The sequence below is a fragment of the Echinops telfairi genome, unplaced genomic scaffold (assembly GCF_000313985.2).
Source record: "Echinops telfairi isolate 266 unplaced genomic scaffold, ASM31398v2 ScPeMD7_7417;HRSCAF=8455, whole genome shotgun sequence".
Lineage (NCBI taxonomy): Eukaryota > Metazoa > Chordata > Mammalia > Afrosoricida > Tenrecidae > Echinops > Echinops telfairi.
This window is the reverse complement of record NW_022111317.1, coordinates 61320-73522: the sequence shown is the minus strand read 5'-3', so window position 1 is coordinate 73522 and position 12203 is coordinate 61320. Positions and strand designations below refer to the sequence as shown.

At 61.6% G+C, this 12203-nt stretch overlaps 1 protein-coding gene across 1 annotated transcript in view; it reads left to right on the top strand.

Annotated features, from left to right (window-relative positions):
• The first annotated feature begins 986 nt into the window (after positions 1-986).
• The window catches only part of TRPM5 (transient receptor potential cation channel subfamily M member 5), a 23501-nt gene continuing 12284 nt past the window's right edge, over positions 987-12203 (top strand). Inside the window, exons 1-7 of the mRNA XM_004713757.1 lie at positions 987-1101; positions 8313-8453; positions 9288-9411; positions 9628-9730; positions 10111-10291; positions 10659-10825; positions 11731-11911. Of these exons, the coding sequence (XP_004713814.1) occupies positions 987-1101; positions 8313-8453; positions 9288-9411; positions 9628-9730; positions 10111-10291; positions 10659-10825; positions 11731-11911 (1012 nt within the window). The remainder of the gene's footprint in view (positions 1102-8312; positions 8454-9287; positions 9412-9627; positions 9731-10110; positions 10292-10658; positions 10826-11730; positions 11912-12203) is intronic.

The following is a 12203-nucleotide window of genomic DNA, read 5'->3' as shown; positions in this document are numbered from 1 at the left end:
GATGGATGGATGGGTGGATGGATGTACAGGTGGGTGTACGGGTGGATGGATGTACAGGTGGATGGATGGATACGTGGGTGGGTGGACAGTGGATGGTGATGGGTGGCCGGGTGGGGAGGGGGACAGAAGAACAGATGCCCCCGCCCTTCGGTCCTTTGCACACGTGTTATCCTCCCAGCAGCTAGTGTGTTCACAATGACGTTAGTTCTCAGCCACTGGTTCTCTTCTGCGTGCTCGTCCTCCTCTGTCCTGTTTTTGTTTTTAAATCATTTTATTGGGGGGCTCTTACAAGTCTTATGACAACCCATCATTCAATTGTATGAAGCACACTTGTACATGTGCTATCATCAACACTTCCAAAACATTTCCTTTCTACTTGAGCCTTTGGTATCAGCTCCTCTTTCCCCCTCCTCCTCCTCCCCCTCGTGAACCCTTGACCAGTGATAGCTTATTGCTGTTTCATACCTCACGTTGTCTGTTGTCTCCCTCTGTCCTTTCAATAACTCTCTTCCGCCACCTATTTCTTACCGCAACACGGGCGAGGATGGTACAAGACGGGGCCGTGGCTCACACTGTCCTAGAAGCGGTCCTGTGGGGCAGAACAGGCTCCGGGGCACCAAATACCACCCCCATCTCTCATGCCTTTGTTCACTGCCTGCCCTGACGCCGGACACAGGGTCTGTGCATAGTGGGCATTCCCCAAACACCAGATGAATGAAGGACTCCCCCGGTAGTCGGGGAGGGGTGGGTGCATGGGAGGCTGTGGACCCAGGAGCAGACCATGAGGAGGGAGAAGGGTCACACAGCTTCCTCTAAGCTCATGAGGAAGGGATAGAGGGAAGTTGTGGTCGCCCTCTGCTCCAGCTGATCCTGCAGAGCCAGCCTCTCAGAGCCTGTGGGTTCTCGCACTTGCACATGTACCCGCACACCCACAAACACACACACACGCGCACAACAGAGGCACACCGATCTCTTCACGGTTCAGGATGGACCCACCCAATGCCCTCTGGATGGAGGGAGGAGCCTCCCTGGAGTTCCAGAACTTCCCGGGCACAGTGGCCAATTCAGGGGGCCACAGCTGCGGCCATGGCTCTGTGTCTTGTGCGGCTGCAGACAGGTCCCTCGGCCTTCTGGGTCTCCAGCTGCCATCCTCTGTGGCCCCTTCCAGGGCTGAGGAGGGGTTGGAGATTAAAAAAAAGATTTCAAAAGCCCTCACTGCCCCTGAGTCGAAGCTGACTCACCTTGACCATACAGCACAGGGTAGAACTGCCCCCTGTGGGCTCCTGAAACTGTACCTCTACCTGAGTAGAGAGCCCCATCTTTCTCCCTAGGTGCAGCTGGTGGTTTTGAACTGCTGACCTTGTGGTGAGCAGTCCACCGGGGCTGCAGGCACAGATGTGACCAAGTGCCATGATCCTGATGGGCGGTGGGCCGGGGTCCCTGCCCGACAGGACCCAGGACTCACTAGATTGGGATCCATCCCCGTGCCTCCCCTTCCCAGGGCAGGGGCCACACACAGGCACCAACAGCTAGACACTTACAGGGGCCCAAGAGGCCGGGGGGTCATTAGAGAAGTGGGGAGGCCGGGGGGCACAGCTTCAGAACCTGGACATTGCTGTGGGGAGAAGCTGCCAGGCGCCCCCAGGGCCCATGTGACCTTGAGAGGGTGCAGGTGGGGAGGCTGCATCAGCTTTTCGTGGGGAGGGGTCAGAGTGAGGCTGGACAGCCTGCCCATCCACCTGCTGCGACCACCATCAGTGGTGGGCTGGAGGTGACCTGTGGCTCGCAGCTGCCACTGCCCGGTGTGGGGGCCATCCCTGCAGAGACCCGTCCTCCAGCCAGGAGGTGAGAGCTGAGCAGAATGAGTGTGGGCAGGACCCTCATCCTGATGGCCCTCCTCGGCAGTGCCCAGTGCCCCACCCTACCTCCCCACCCGGACCTGGGCTCGTCACCACTGCTGGGAGGCCTGGCCCCTAGAGACCAACACACTCGGAGCCCAGGGCACCGCGGGGCCATCCTCCGCTCTGCAGGGAAAAGGTGGGGCCGAGGGGGCCGGCCAGCGCCCGCCCAGGGCGGGGTCTGTTGGGGAAGGGCTGGGCCTTCCTTGGACTCCCAGCTGCCTGGGAGTGGCCTCTCCCCCAGAGGAAGTGCGAGGGAGCGCAGCCCTGGCCTGAGGGGCCGGCCCCAGCCAACTGACGCAAAGGGACATTGGCGCTAAAAATAAGCCACAGGGGAGCGGAGGCCAGCCAGAGCCTGCTCTGGTCAGGGGCCTGGAATGTCCTTGTCCCCTGGACGGTGTGTGTGTGTGAGAAGGGTGGGTGCCTGCAGCTGCCAGCCCGGCCAACACAGGAGCCACTGCCCCGTGCCCAGGCCTTGCCCACACCCTCATCTGCCCTCCCAGGGCACAACCAGACACTGCCTCACTCACTTGTTCACTCTCTTACTCACTCATTCACTCACTTATTCACACTCATTCACTCTCACTCGCCCACTCATTCTCACTCTTGCTCATTCACTCACTCTTACTCGTTTACTGACTTATTCACACTCACTCATTCATTTTCACTCACTCACTCTTACTCATTCTCATTCACTCACTTATCCACTCATTTACTCACGCATTCTCATTCATTCTCACTCATTCACACTCACCTACTCACTCTCACTCACTCATTCTCATTCATTCACTCACACACTCACTCTCTTACTCACGCATTCTCATTCACTCTTATCCACACTCATTTACTCACTCATTCTCACTCATTCACTCTCACCTACTCACTCTCACTCACTCATTCTCATTCATTCACTCTCACTCACTCATTCACTCACACACTCACTCTCTTACTCACGCATTCTCATTCACTCTTATCCACACTCATTTACTTACTCATTCTCACTCATTCACACCTACTCACTCTCACTCATTCACACTCATTCATTCACTCACACACTCACTCTCTCACGCACACACTCTCATTCACTCACTCAGTGACTCACACTCTCATTCTCACTCACTCTCTCACTCGCACTCACTGACTCACACTTGTGCACTCTCACTCACACGTTCGTCCTCTCCCTCCCGGTCACGCATGTCGTCATCCACTCGCTGTTATGCAGCAGCTCAGCTACTTGTTGTTGTTGTTGTGAGGTGCTGTCGAGTCAGTTCTGACCGGTGGCGGCCCCGTGCACGACAGACAGAAACGCCTGCCGCCCCGTGCCGAGCCCATGGCCGCTGCGTCCGTCTGTCCATCTCGTGGAGGGCCTTCCTCGTTCTCGCCGCCGCTCCGCTTCACCGAGCCGGACGTCCTCCTCCGGGGACTGGCCTCCCCGACACCGTGTCCAAAGGATGGAGGGTGACACCTCGCGTATTTGCCTCCCAGGGCTCAACTACTCACTCACCGCACTAATGAGTATTCACTCGCTCTCTGCATCCTCCACCCGTCCATTCACTCACTCAGCCATCGGCTCGCTCACCTGTGGGAAACGGACGGGGAGAGAGTGTCTACGGATGACTCCTTTAGGCTCAGACAGGCAGCAGCCTGGGTTTCTGTGGTGGAGGAGGCCCTCACCCATGTGAGTTGGAAGTGAGTCCCAATCACATTCTCATAATTAATATTGTTTCCGCTATATCTTCCATTGCAGTGCTACTTTAAAGTCGCCTCTTACAAGCACGTGGCTGGTTGCTGTGTAGCGGGCAGTTTTAACTGTAGGGCTCTCTGGGCTCTGAGGACAGCCCGGGCGCTGGCATTAGCTTACTCCTCCAACGTACTCAGGGATCTTTAGGGTTGGGGTATAGCCCACTTTGTTATGTATGTTTACCTGTAACTAAGGGGGCTTGTGCATCCGAGTGTAAAAAAGCCTTGGTTGGAAATGTATTCTCTCTGTGTGGACCAGGCTCCTGAAGTCACGGCTGTCCGGAGGGTGAGCACCCGCGTGCTCTATCTTGTCTGTTGCCGCTTTAATTTTAACCCTCACTTACACAATCACCCCTTGGACCCATTTGACTGTGGAGCCTGGTACCACATTCACCCACCCACCCACGTCATGCGGTTTCCTGTCCACGATTCACCCAGTCACTCACCTGCTCTCTTGCTCCTTCACAGACAAGCTCTAAGGTGCTTAGCTGCTTCCGACCACCTGCTCTGTGCCAGATGTGGGTGGACCCTCGGGGTGGACTCCTGGACGCCCGCTCAGGTTGGGGGTGGGCAGAGCTGTAGGCAGACAGGCTAACAAGGGATGAAAGGGGGCCTGGAGGAGATGGGGGCATGAGCAGATGGGGGCAGCACCTTGAACGGCTCTCGTGGGTGGGGAGCGGGGTGCTGAAGACCCCGCCGAGTGCTGACCGAGCGGGGTTTCTTTTGACAGAAGCAAAGCCACAGGAGCTGGACTGCGAGGGCCAGGGGAGCCCGGCTCCCGCTGCCACTGGGGGCAGGGAGCCACGGAGGGTTGAAGAGGCTGTGAGCTGACGGCAGAGAGTCAGGGGAGATCAAGGAGTGACCAGGGAGGACAGGGGCTATCTGTCCAGGGGCCCCTTGGGCATGGGGCACAGCCTTGGAGGGGCGGGCAGCGGAGAAGCAGGACCAGGCTGGGCAGGCCGGGTGAAGGGGTGTGGGTGGGGGAGTCTGGCTTTCTTACTCTCTCTGACCTGTCCCAGCGGGGCTCAGGCCTCAGCTCTTGAGGCCCCAGCCCTGTAATCTGATCTCTTGAATGTCCCTGCTCAGACTGGCCCTGGGTAGCCGCTGAACCTCAGGCAGAACCAGCCACCAGGTGGATGTCTGCCCAACTGAAAGCCTGCACTGCCGCCTGGTGGCCAGAGGGCCACACTGCATTGACCCAAGTGTCCAGTGCCCTACAGGCCATGCCCTCACCCTCCCATGGGCTCAGGAAGTGAGGACTCCCTGGGCAGGGTGCTCCTTGGAGAAAGGGGTACAGAGCATTTGGGGGAGCTCTCCACTCTTAATGCGTTACCCTGGGAAACCCTGCAACCTCCTGGACCCCACTGTACTTGCTGGGTGCAGTTCAGTCAGCTCTGGCCCACAGGGACGCCGTGTCTGAGAGACGGAAACACCGCCCGGTCCTGTGCGGTCCTCACAGCTGTTCTTATGTTTCAACCCGTGGCACCACGGTGCCCTCGTCTTGTCCAGGGCCTTGCTCCCTTTGCTGCCATGAGGTCCTTCTCTTCCGACATGTCCAAAGGACGGGAGGCCACGTCTCCCCCTCCTCGCCTTGAAGGATCATTCTGGCTGTACGTCTTCCGGTGCAGGTCTGCTTGTCCTCGCGGCAGTCTGTGGCATTCCCGGTGCTCTGCCAGCACCGCCATTCAAAGGCGTCGCTGTTCCCCACCGCCTGTCTGTCGCTGTCACACGGGCTGCTGTGATGCTGGAGGCAGCGCCACCGGTCTTCGAAAGGCCAGCTCTCTCCCTCTGCCTCTCGCTGCCATCGGGTCACTGCCGGCTCACAGCCAGCCTACAGGGCAGGGGGGAACTGCCCCGTGAGTGTCTGAGGCTGGCACTCTTCACGGGAGCGGACAGTCCTGTCTGTCTCCCTCGGAGCAGCTGGTAGTCTCGAACCGCTGGCCTTGTGGGGAGCAGCCCAGGATGAAACCCATGTGCCAGCAGGACAGAAGGGGCGGGGAGTTCATGATGAAGAGACAAAAGCAGTCCCTTCCTACAAGTGCTTCGAATCAGTGAGACACCTGCACGGAGTTGCGGTGGCGTCTGTGGGGTGCGAGGGCTGCTTACAACAAACTACAACGGAGGCTGCGTGTGTACATCCAAACATCTCACGGGACTGGGCTCCTTGCTCCTCTGTTTGGAGGTTTGGGTCCTGGGTTCATTAAAGGGCCTAACAATGTACTTGGGGTCTCTGTTCCCCACCACACACACACACACACACACACTACCACCACCACCTAACCCTCCTCCCCTCGGTGTGCAGTGCCTCAGGTCTTCTTAAAAGCAAGTGGTACAATCACTGGCTTCAGCTTGCCTGGGCGACCGAGGAACAAGGAGAGCCAGGCATAGGAGGAGGGCATGGGACGGGTGACTAGCTGCCTCCCTGACAGCGAGCTTTGGCCTCTTCTCCCCGGAGCCCCAGAAGAACTGGATGGTGCCTGGCTATGGTCACTGGACGTTCTGATCACGGCATCTAGAGAAGAGGCCTGCTTAACAGGAGGGCCGTGTTGAATAGGATGCCCAAGTGTGACGGACACCAGACTTTCTGGAGCCATAGAAGGTGGGCGGACCCCTGAAGCTGTTCCCGGAGATCATCCTGAAGCCTCAAAGCAGAAATATTCCCTGCGGCGCTCATTCAGCTAAATGTAGAGCGCCGTCGTGAGATCGCGCTCTTTCAGATCTGGAGACTGCCAACTCTTCACGGGAGCGGACAGCCCTGTCTTTCTCCCTCACAGCGGCCGGTGGTTTCGAACTGCCGACCTCTTGGTGAGCAGGCCAGTGAGCGACCACTGCACCAACGGAGGTATGGGCAGTCTACGGGGAGGAAGGGTCCCGGGAGAACCTTGCAGACACCATGCCGTGAGCCCCGTTGCACAGAGAGACAAACTGAGGGTCTGAACAGAGCCCTGGGGCACAATGGGTTATGGCTGGGCTGCTGACAGCAAGGCCCGCAGTTCGAAACCACTGTCTACTCTTCATGAGCAAGGCCAGGCTTTCTGTTCCCGTGAAGACCGACAGTCTCAGAAACCCGCCAGGGGCAGTTCTACCCTGTCCTACGGGGTCACCATGAGCTGGATTCGACTCAAAGGCAGTGAGTTCTGGTTGGAGGGTGTGACCTTGGACAGGGAGAAAGGGCCGTGCCCACCGGCAGGCACTCAGCCTCACTCCCCCAAGAGTGGGGCTCTGTGGGGCCGTCTGCAGCGGAGCCAGTGTGTCCACAGATCCCCCCAGGACTGCCCTTCCCAGGGGCACTGTGGGGTGAAGAGGCAGGGAGAGAGAGGGGAGACGGTGCTAACGGCCCTCTTCTCTGTGGCCCCAAGAACCTGGCATGATTGCCCACCCCCCACTGTAACCATTGGGGGGACAGCTTCTACCCTCACCTGCTGGAGAGAGAAACAGGCTGTAAGGGATGGAGGGAGGGGGAGTCCTGTCCCATCCCCGGTCAGTGGTCAGTGGTCGGGGACTTACACACCCGGCCACAGGCCACACCCAAGCTTGATGGGGAGACCCAGACCACAAGCAGGGGTCACCACTCAGCACTAGGGCTGCCTCCCCCATCAGAGGAGAGGAGCCCCTGAGCTGGCTGGGGTCATCGGACAGGGTGGGGCTGACCCTCTAGAGGAGGCCCCGCTCCCCGGTGCCAGGTGAGTATAGGGCCCTGCACCTGAGGCCCAGTGGTTGTCCAGGTGTTGGGCATGGTGGGCAGGGAGGGCCGGGGAAGTGGGGCCGTGGGGGGGGGTTGAGGACACGTTTGTGGGTACTTCAAGGCAGGCTGCGCCTGTCCCCACATCTCAGCCAGCAGCTGCGTGCCAAGGCACTGGTAGAAGGGGGCAGGTGTAGGTGTGAGGGTCAGAAGTGCCCACCTGTGCAGACTGGGAGGCAGCAACAGGCTTCCCCACCTTTCAGAACATATTGAAGCCCAGGCTTCTGTTCATGCAAATCCCCCGGGTAGTGACCTGCCCCTACCTGCCCCATCTACCTGGCATCTGGCCTGGTAACTGGTGCCCTCAGCTCTGGGCCGGGTCCCTCCTGGGTGTCGTGGGCAGCTCAGCACAAGTGAGAGGCAGGGGGTGCTAGCCTCGGGGTGGCAGTGGCCCCAGGGAACCATAGGATGGCCTTCCCTGGCTCACGGGGCCCAGGGCCCCACCTGCCCCTGGGAAGGAGGTCTGAGGTCGGAGCTGCAGGGCTTGTTGCTGGCTCCCTGCCTGGCTCCCGCGGCAATTAGGGGTTTTCTCAGCGGTGAAGGGGACCAGACTGGGGCCGCACTGGACTTGAGGGCCAGAGTCCACCCACAGGGAGCCAGATGGGGGCCTGCCCCTGACCACAGGTCTGAGCTGACTGAGCTGGCAAAGATAGCAGTTTCTCAAGTGAACCCAGTCCCCAGCAAGGGTCAGGCTGGGACCCAGGCCCCTCACCTGGGGCAGGGGGCCATCTCCTGGGACCCCTCCCCCACCTTTGGGCACATGTCCCCGTCAGCCCCTCCCTTGTGCCCCGGCCAGCCCCCACCCCATCTCAGCAGGCAAATTTCTGCCACTCAGGAGGCCATATTCAAATCCAGCTCCTGCAGGTGGGAGGCAGAATTTGCATCCCCTCCCAGGGGTGTGGCAGGGCCTCTGAGGGTGCCTGGTGCCTCAGGGGTCTGGGGCAGCCAGGAGGAGGTGGGCCCAGAGCACAGCGGACTGGCACCCGGTGGGCACCCTGGGCACAGCCTGGTCGTCGGGCAGCAGGACAGGATCGGCTTCACAGTCCTGCCCACTGTCACCACCTGCCGCTCAGGTGGGCTCCAGGGGGTCAGGGACCCTGAGCAGTCATGGAGCTCCCTGCCCCTGGCTCTCAGTGGGGTTGCCTGGGGACAAGTCCAGAAACAGTTGTGGGGTGGGAGTGCCGCTGCCATCCCAGGCTGGACGGAGGGGCAGGGCAGGGCCTGACTGGACTCCTGGAGGCCAGCAAGCCTCTGGGACCTGGCGAGCCGCAGGCTCTGGGGTCACCTTGGTGCTGGTGCTGGGGTCCCTGCTGTGGCTCAGCTTGGGGGTGGGGCAGATGGAGACACAGGGTTTTCAGAGGGGAGGGTTGGAGCGAGGCCAGAGTGGGAGCCAGTAGGGGGTGAGGTGGGCTGGTCTGGACCTCGGCAGGCAGTGTGGCCGGGAGAGGCTGGGTGCTGCCATCAGCAGGTGTGGGTGTCACCCCACTCATCAGAGCAGGTCCAGGCCACCAGTTCCCCCTGCCCTGCCCCTCCTGTGTGGAGAAGGCTGCGTCCTGCCACAAGGGGGTGGGGTGTGTGTGGATGGGCTTGACAAATGGCTGCTGGTCACACTTCTCCCACGAGGGTTAACACCGGCAAGGTTGGTGGTTCAAACCCCATGCTGCCCCTTGGGAGAACAGGGAGACCATCTGCTCCCATGAAGACCGACACTGGGGCAGCCCCGCCTGTGCGGTCACTAGGAGCCCTTTCTTGTGGCTTCTGGGGGGCGGGGGAGGTCAGATACTGTCTTGCTATGTGGCTGTGGGGGCTGGAGTGAACATCCCCCCCATCCCCGCTTCACCGGCCCCTCCCCTCACTTCAGCCCTGTTCATCTGCCTCACCTCTCATGGCCCTCCTCCTCTGCCCAGGGGCCCTCGGGTTACGAACCAGGAAGGTTTGGAGCCTGGGGGGCTGTTTCCAGGGGTCCCCAGACTCCCCCTGTGAAGGCTGGAGCAGGGGTGGAGCGTGGCTGGCCTGCAGCACCTGGGGGAAGTGAGTTCCAGCCAGAAGCCGTGTTCAGCTGTCAGTCATGGTGCAGGGGAGGCTGGGGAGGGGGGGTGTTTCCAGCTCCAGCCACACCCCCTCCATCTGCTGGGGGCTCTTCCCGTCCTTACCTGGGCAGGTAAGGCACCCACTTCTGAAGTGGGAGCTGGTGAGGAGGAGAAGGTGCCCAGGCCTCTGCCATGTCAATGCCCCTCTGTCCCCCAGAGTCGGGTCCATGCAGGGACACCGGGACCCCGGAGGCTGGTTGGGGCCAAGCCTGTGCCGGGGCGAGCTGGACTTCGGCGGGTCCGGGAAAAAGCACAGCAAGGTAAGGGCTGCGTCTGGGGGGCAGGGGGTCGTGTGACCCCAGGCACGAAGCCACTCCCACACACCTCCCCACAACCGCCCATGGGCGGCTCTCGGTGGTGCCCACTCTCTGATGGCAGGCATGGGAGCTTGTCCCGTGGGGGGGGCCTGCTGCAGCCTGAACACCATGCTGCCCAGAGGGCGAAGGGCCTTCCAGGGTCATCTGCAATCGGCAGCCAAGCCAGCCCCGGGCCCTGCCCCGAGCATCCATCCTCTCTTACCCTGCCGCTCTGGCCTCCCTGTGCCCACACCCCCTGCCCTGCAGAGCCCACTCCTGCTGCCCACCTCTGTACCTCCTTGCCCTCGGTGCCTGCTGCCCCCCAAAGCTGCTTCCCCCCACAGTTCGTGAAGGTGCCAGGTGATGTGGCCCCCGCGGCACTCTTCGACCTCCTGCTGGCCGAGTGGCACCTGCCGGCCCCCAACCTGGTGGTGTCGCTGGTGGGCGAGGAACGGCCCTTCACCATGAAGCCCTGGCTCCGGGATGTGCTGCGCAAGGGGCTGGTGAAGGCGGCGCAGAGCACAGGTTGGCGGCACCCGTGCAGGCCTGGGGCGGGGGGCATGGAGCATGTGTGCTCGTGTGAGTGTGGGGGTGCTGCAGGTGTGTGCCGGGGCATGCGTGGGCGGGTGGGTGCAGGCTGTGTGGGTGGGCGGCTGCAGCCACACTTCCAGTCCAGCGAAGACAACTGCACAGACAGGACCCTCTGTGCCACTGGGAAAGGGAGCCCCCCCAAGGACACCCAGGCCCAGCTGGGGGTGGGATGGGGGTGGTGTTGCCACCACTCTGCCAGGCACCTCTGCCCTGCCCTGGCCTGTCCAGAGCTGCCAAGGGGCCTGCCCTCCCCGGTCTCGGTTTCCCCACTGCCGGCACAGTGACCACCTCCCCTCTCCAGGGGCCTGGATCCTCACCAGCGCTCTCCGGGTAGGCCTAGCCCGGCACGTGGGGCAGGCCGTGCGTGACCACTCCCTGGCCAGCACGTCGACAAAGGCCCGAGTGGTGGCCATCGGCATCGCTCCACTGGACAGGGTCCTGCACCGCCACCTCCTGGACCGTGCCCAGGTGAGCACGGGCGGGGCCTCAGTGCGGACCACACCCAGCCACCTGCGGAGCCTCCTGCTCGGCAGCCTTTCCTGTTTGCCAGCCTGCGCTGGGGGCCGGGGGACAGCCACAGACAGCCAGAGGGGCTAGCTCTGCCCTCTGGGGCTCACAAGCAGCTGTGGGCACAGGACCCAGAGCTGGGGGAGGGGTGGAGGGAAGAGGGAAGGAGATAAGGGGGGAGACAGAGGCAGGGGAGGAGGGATGAAGAGGGGAGAGGGCGGAGCCCAGGAGGGCCTATGTGAGGCGAGATGCAGCCTGCGGGTGGGGGGGGGGGAGCACGGGGTAGGGACTGGCAGGGTGTGTCCACACCACAGGCAGCTATGGGGACTTGGGTCCCAAGGACAGGAATCCACGCAGGCCAGGCTCTGCCCCACCAGCCCCTGCAGCCCGCGGCACGGAACCCAAGCCTGCTCTCACTTAGCCCCCCGCCTGGGCTCTGCCCAAGACAAGGACCCCCACCTCCAGGGGGTACAGTCCGGGAGGAAGCCCCTCCTGCTCACAGGACCCCTCCTGTCAACCACAGTCTGAGAAGCGGAGACAGGCCTGGGCTGGTGGGGAGTGGGTCGGGCCCAGGGTCCTCTGTGACAGTGGTTCTCAACCTTCCCAATGCCAGGACCCTTTCATACAGTTGCTCATGTTATGGCGACCCCCCCCCCCAACCAAAATTATTTTCATTGCCACTTCATCACTGTTTTGCTATAATAATAATTTTGCTACTGCTATGACTCCCTTTGGGAGTCAAAGGACCCTTTCATAGGGGTCGCCCCCCACAGGTTGAGAACCGCTGCTCTAAGGCAAGGAGGGGGTGCCCTGGGGAGGCTTTGACGGCCACCTGAGGATGCCACTCTGTCTCCCCATGGGCCCAGGAGGACGTCCCGGTTCACTACCCCGAGGGAGACGACAGTCAGGGCCCCCTCTGCCCGCTGGACAACAACCACTCCTACTTCATCCTGGTGGGGCCGAGCGCCCCCGGGGCCACAGACGGGCCCGCAGAGCTGCGCCTGAGGCTGGAGAAGCACATCTCAGAGCAGAGGACCGGCTATGGGGGTGAGGCTGGCCCTCTGGGACTCGGAGGAGGCCCAGAGCAGGGCATGGGAGCAGGTGGGATACTGGGGCAGGGGCAGCAGTGGGGCCAGGCAGTGTGTCCCCCATCCCTCGGGGCCACCCTCACCTGAGCCCTACCCCAACAAGATGAGATCTACAGGTGGTCACTGCCCATTTCCCTCCACCCACCCGGAGACAGCCTCCACCAGGGGCAGTGCTGCCCAGGGAAGGGGCACTGCTCTGTGTAGCCACCAGGGGCAGTGCTGCCCAGGGAAGGGGCACTGCTCTGTGTAGC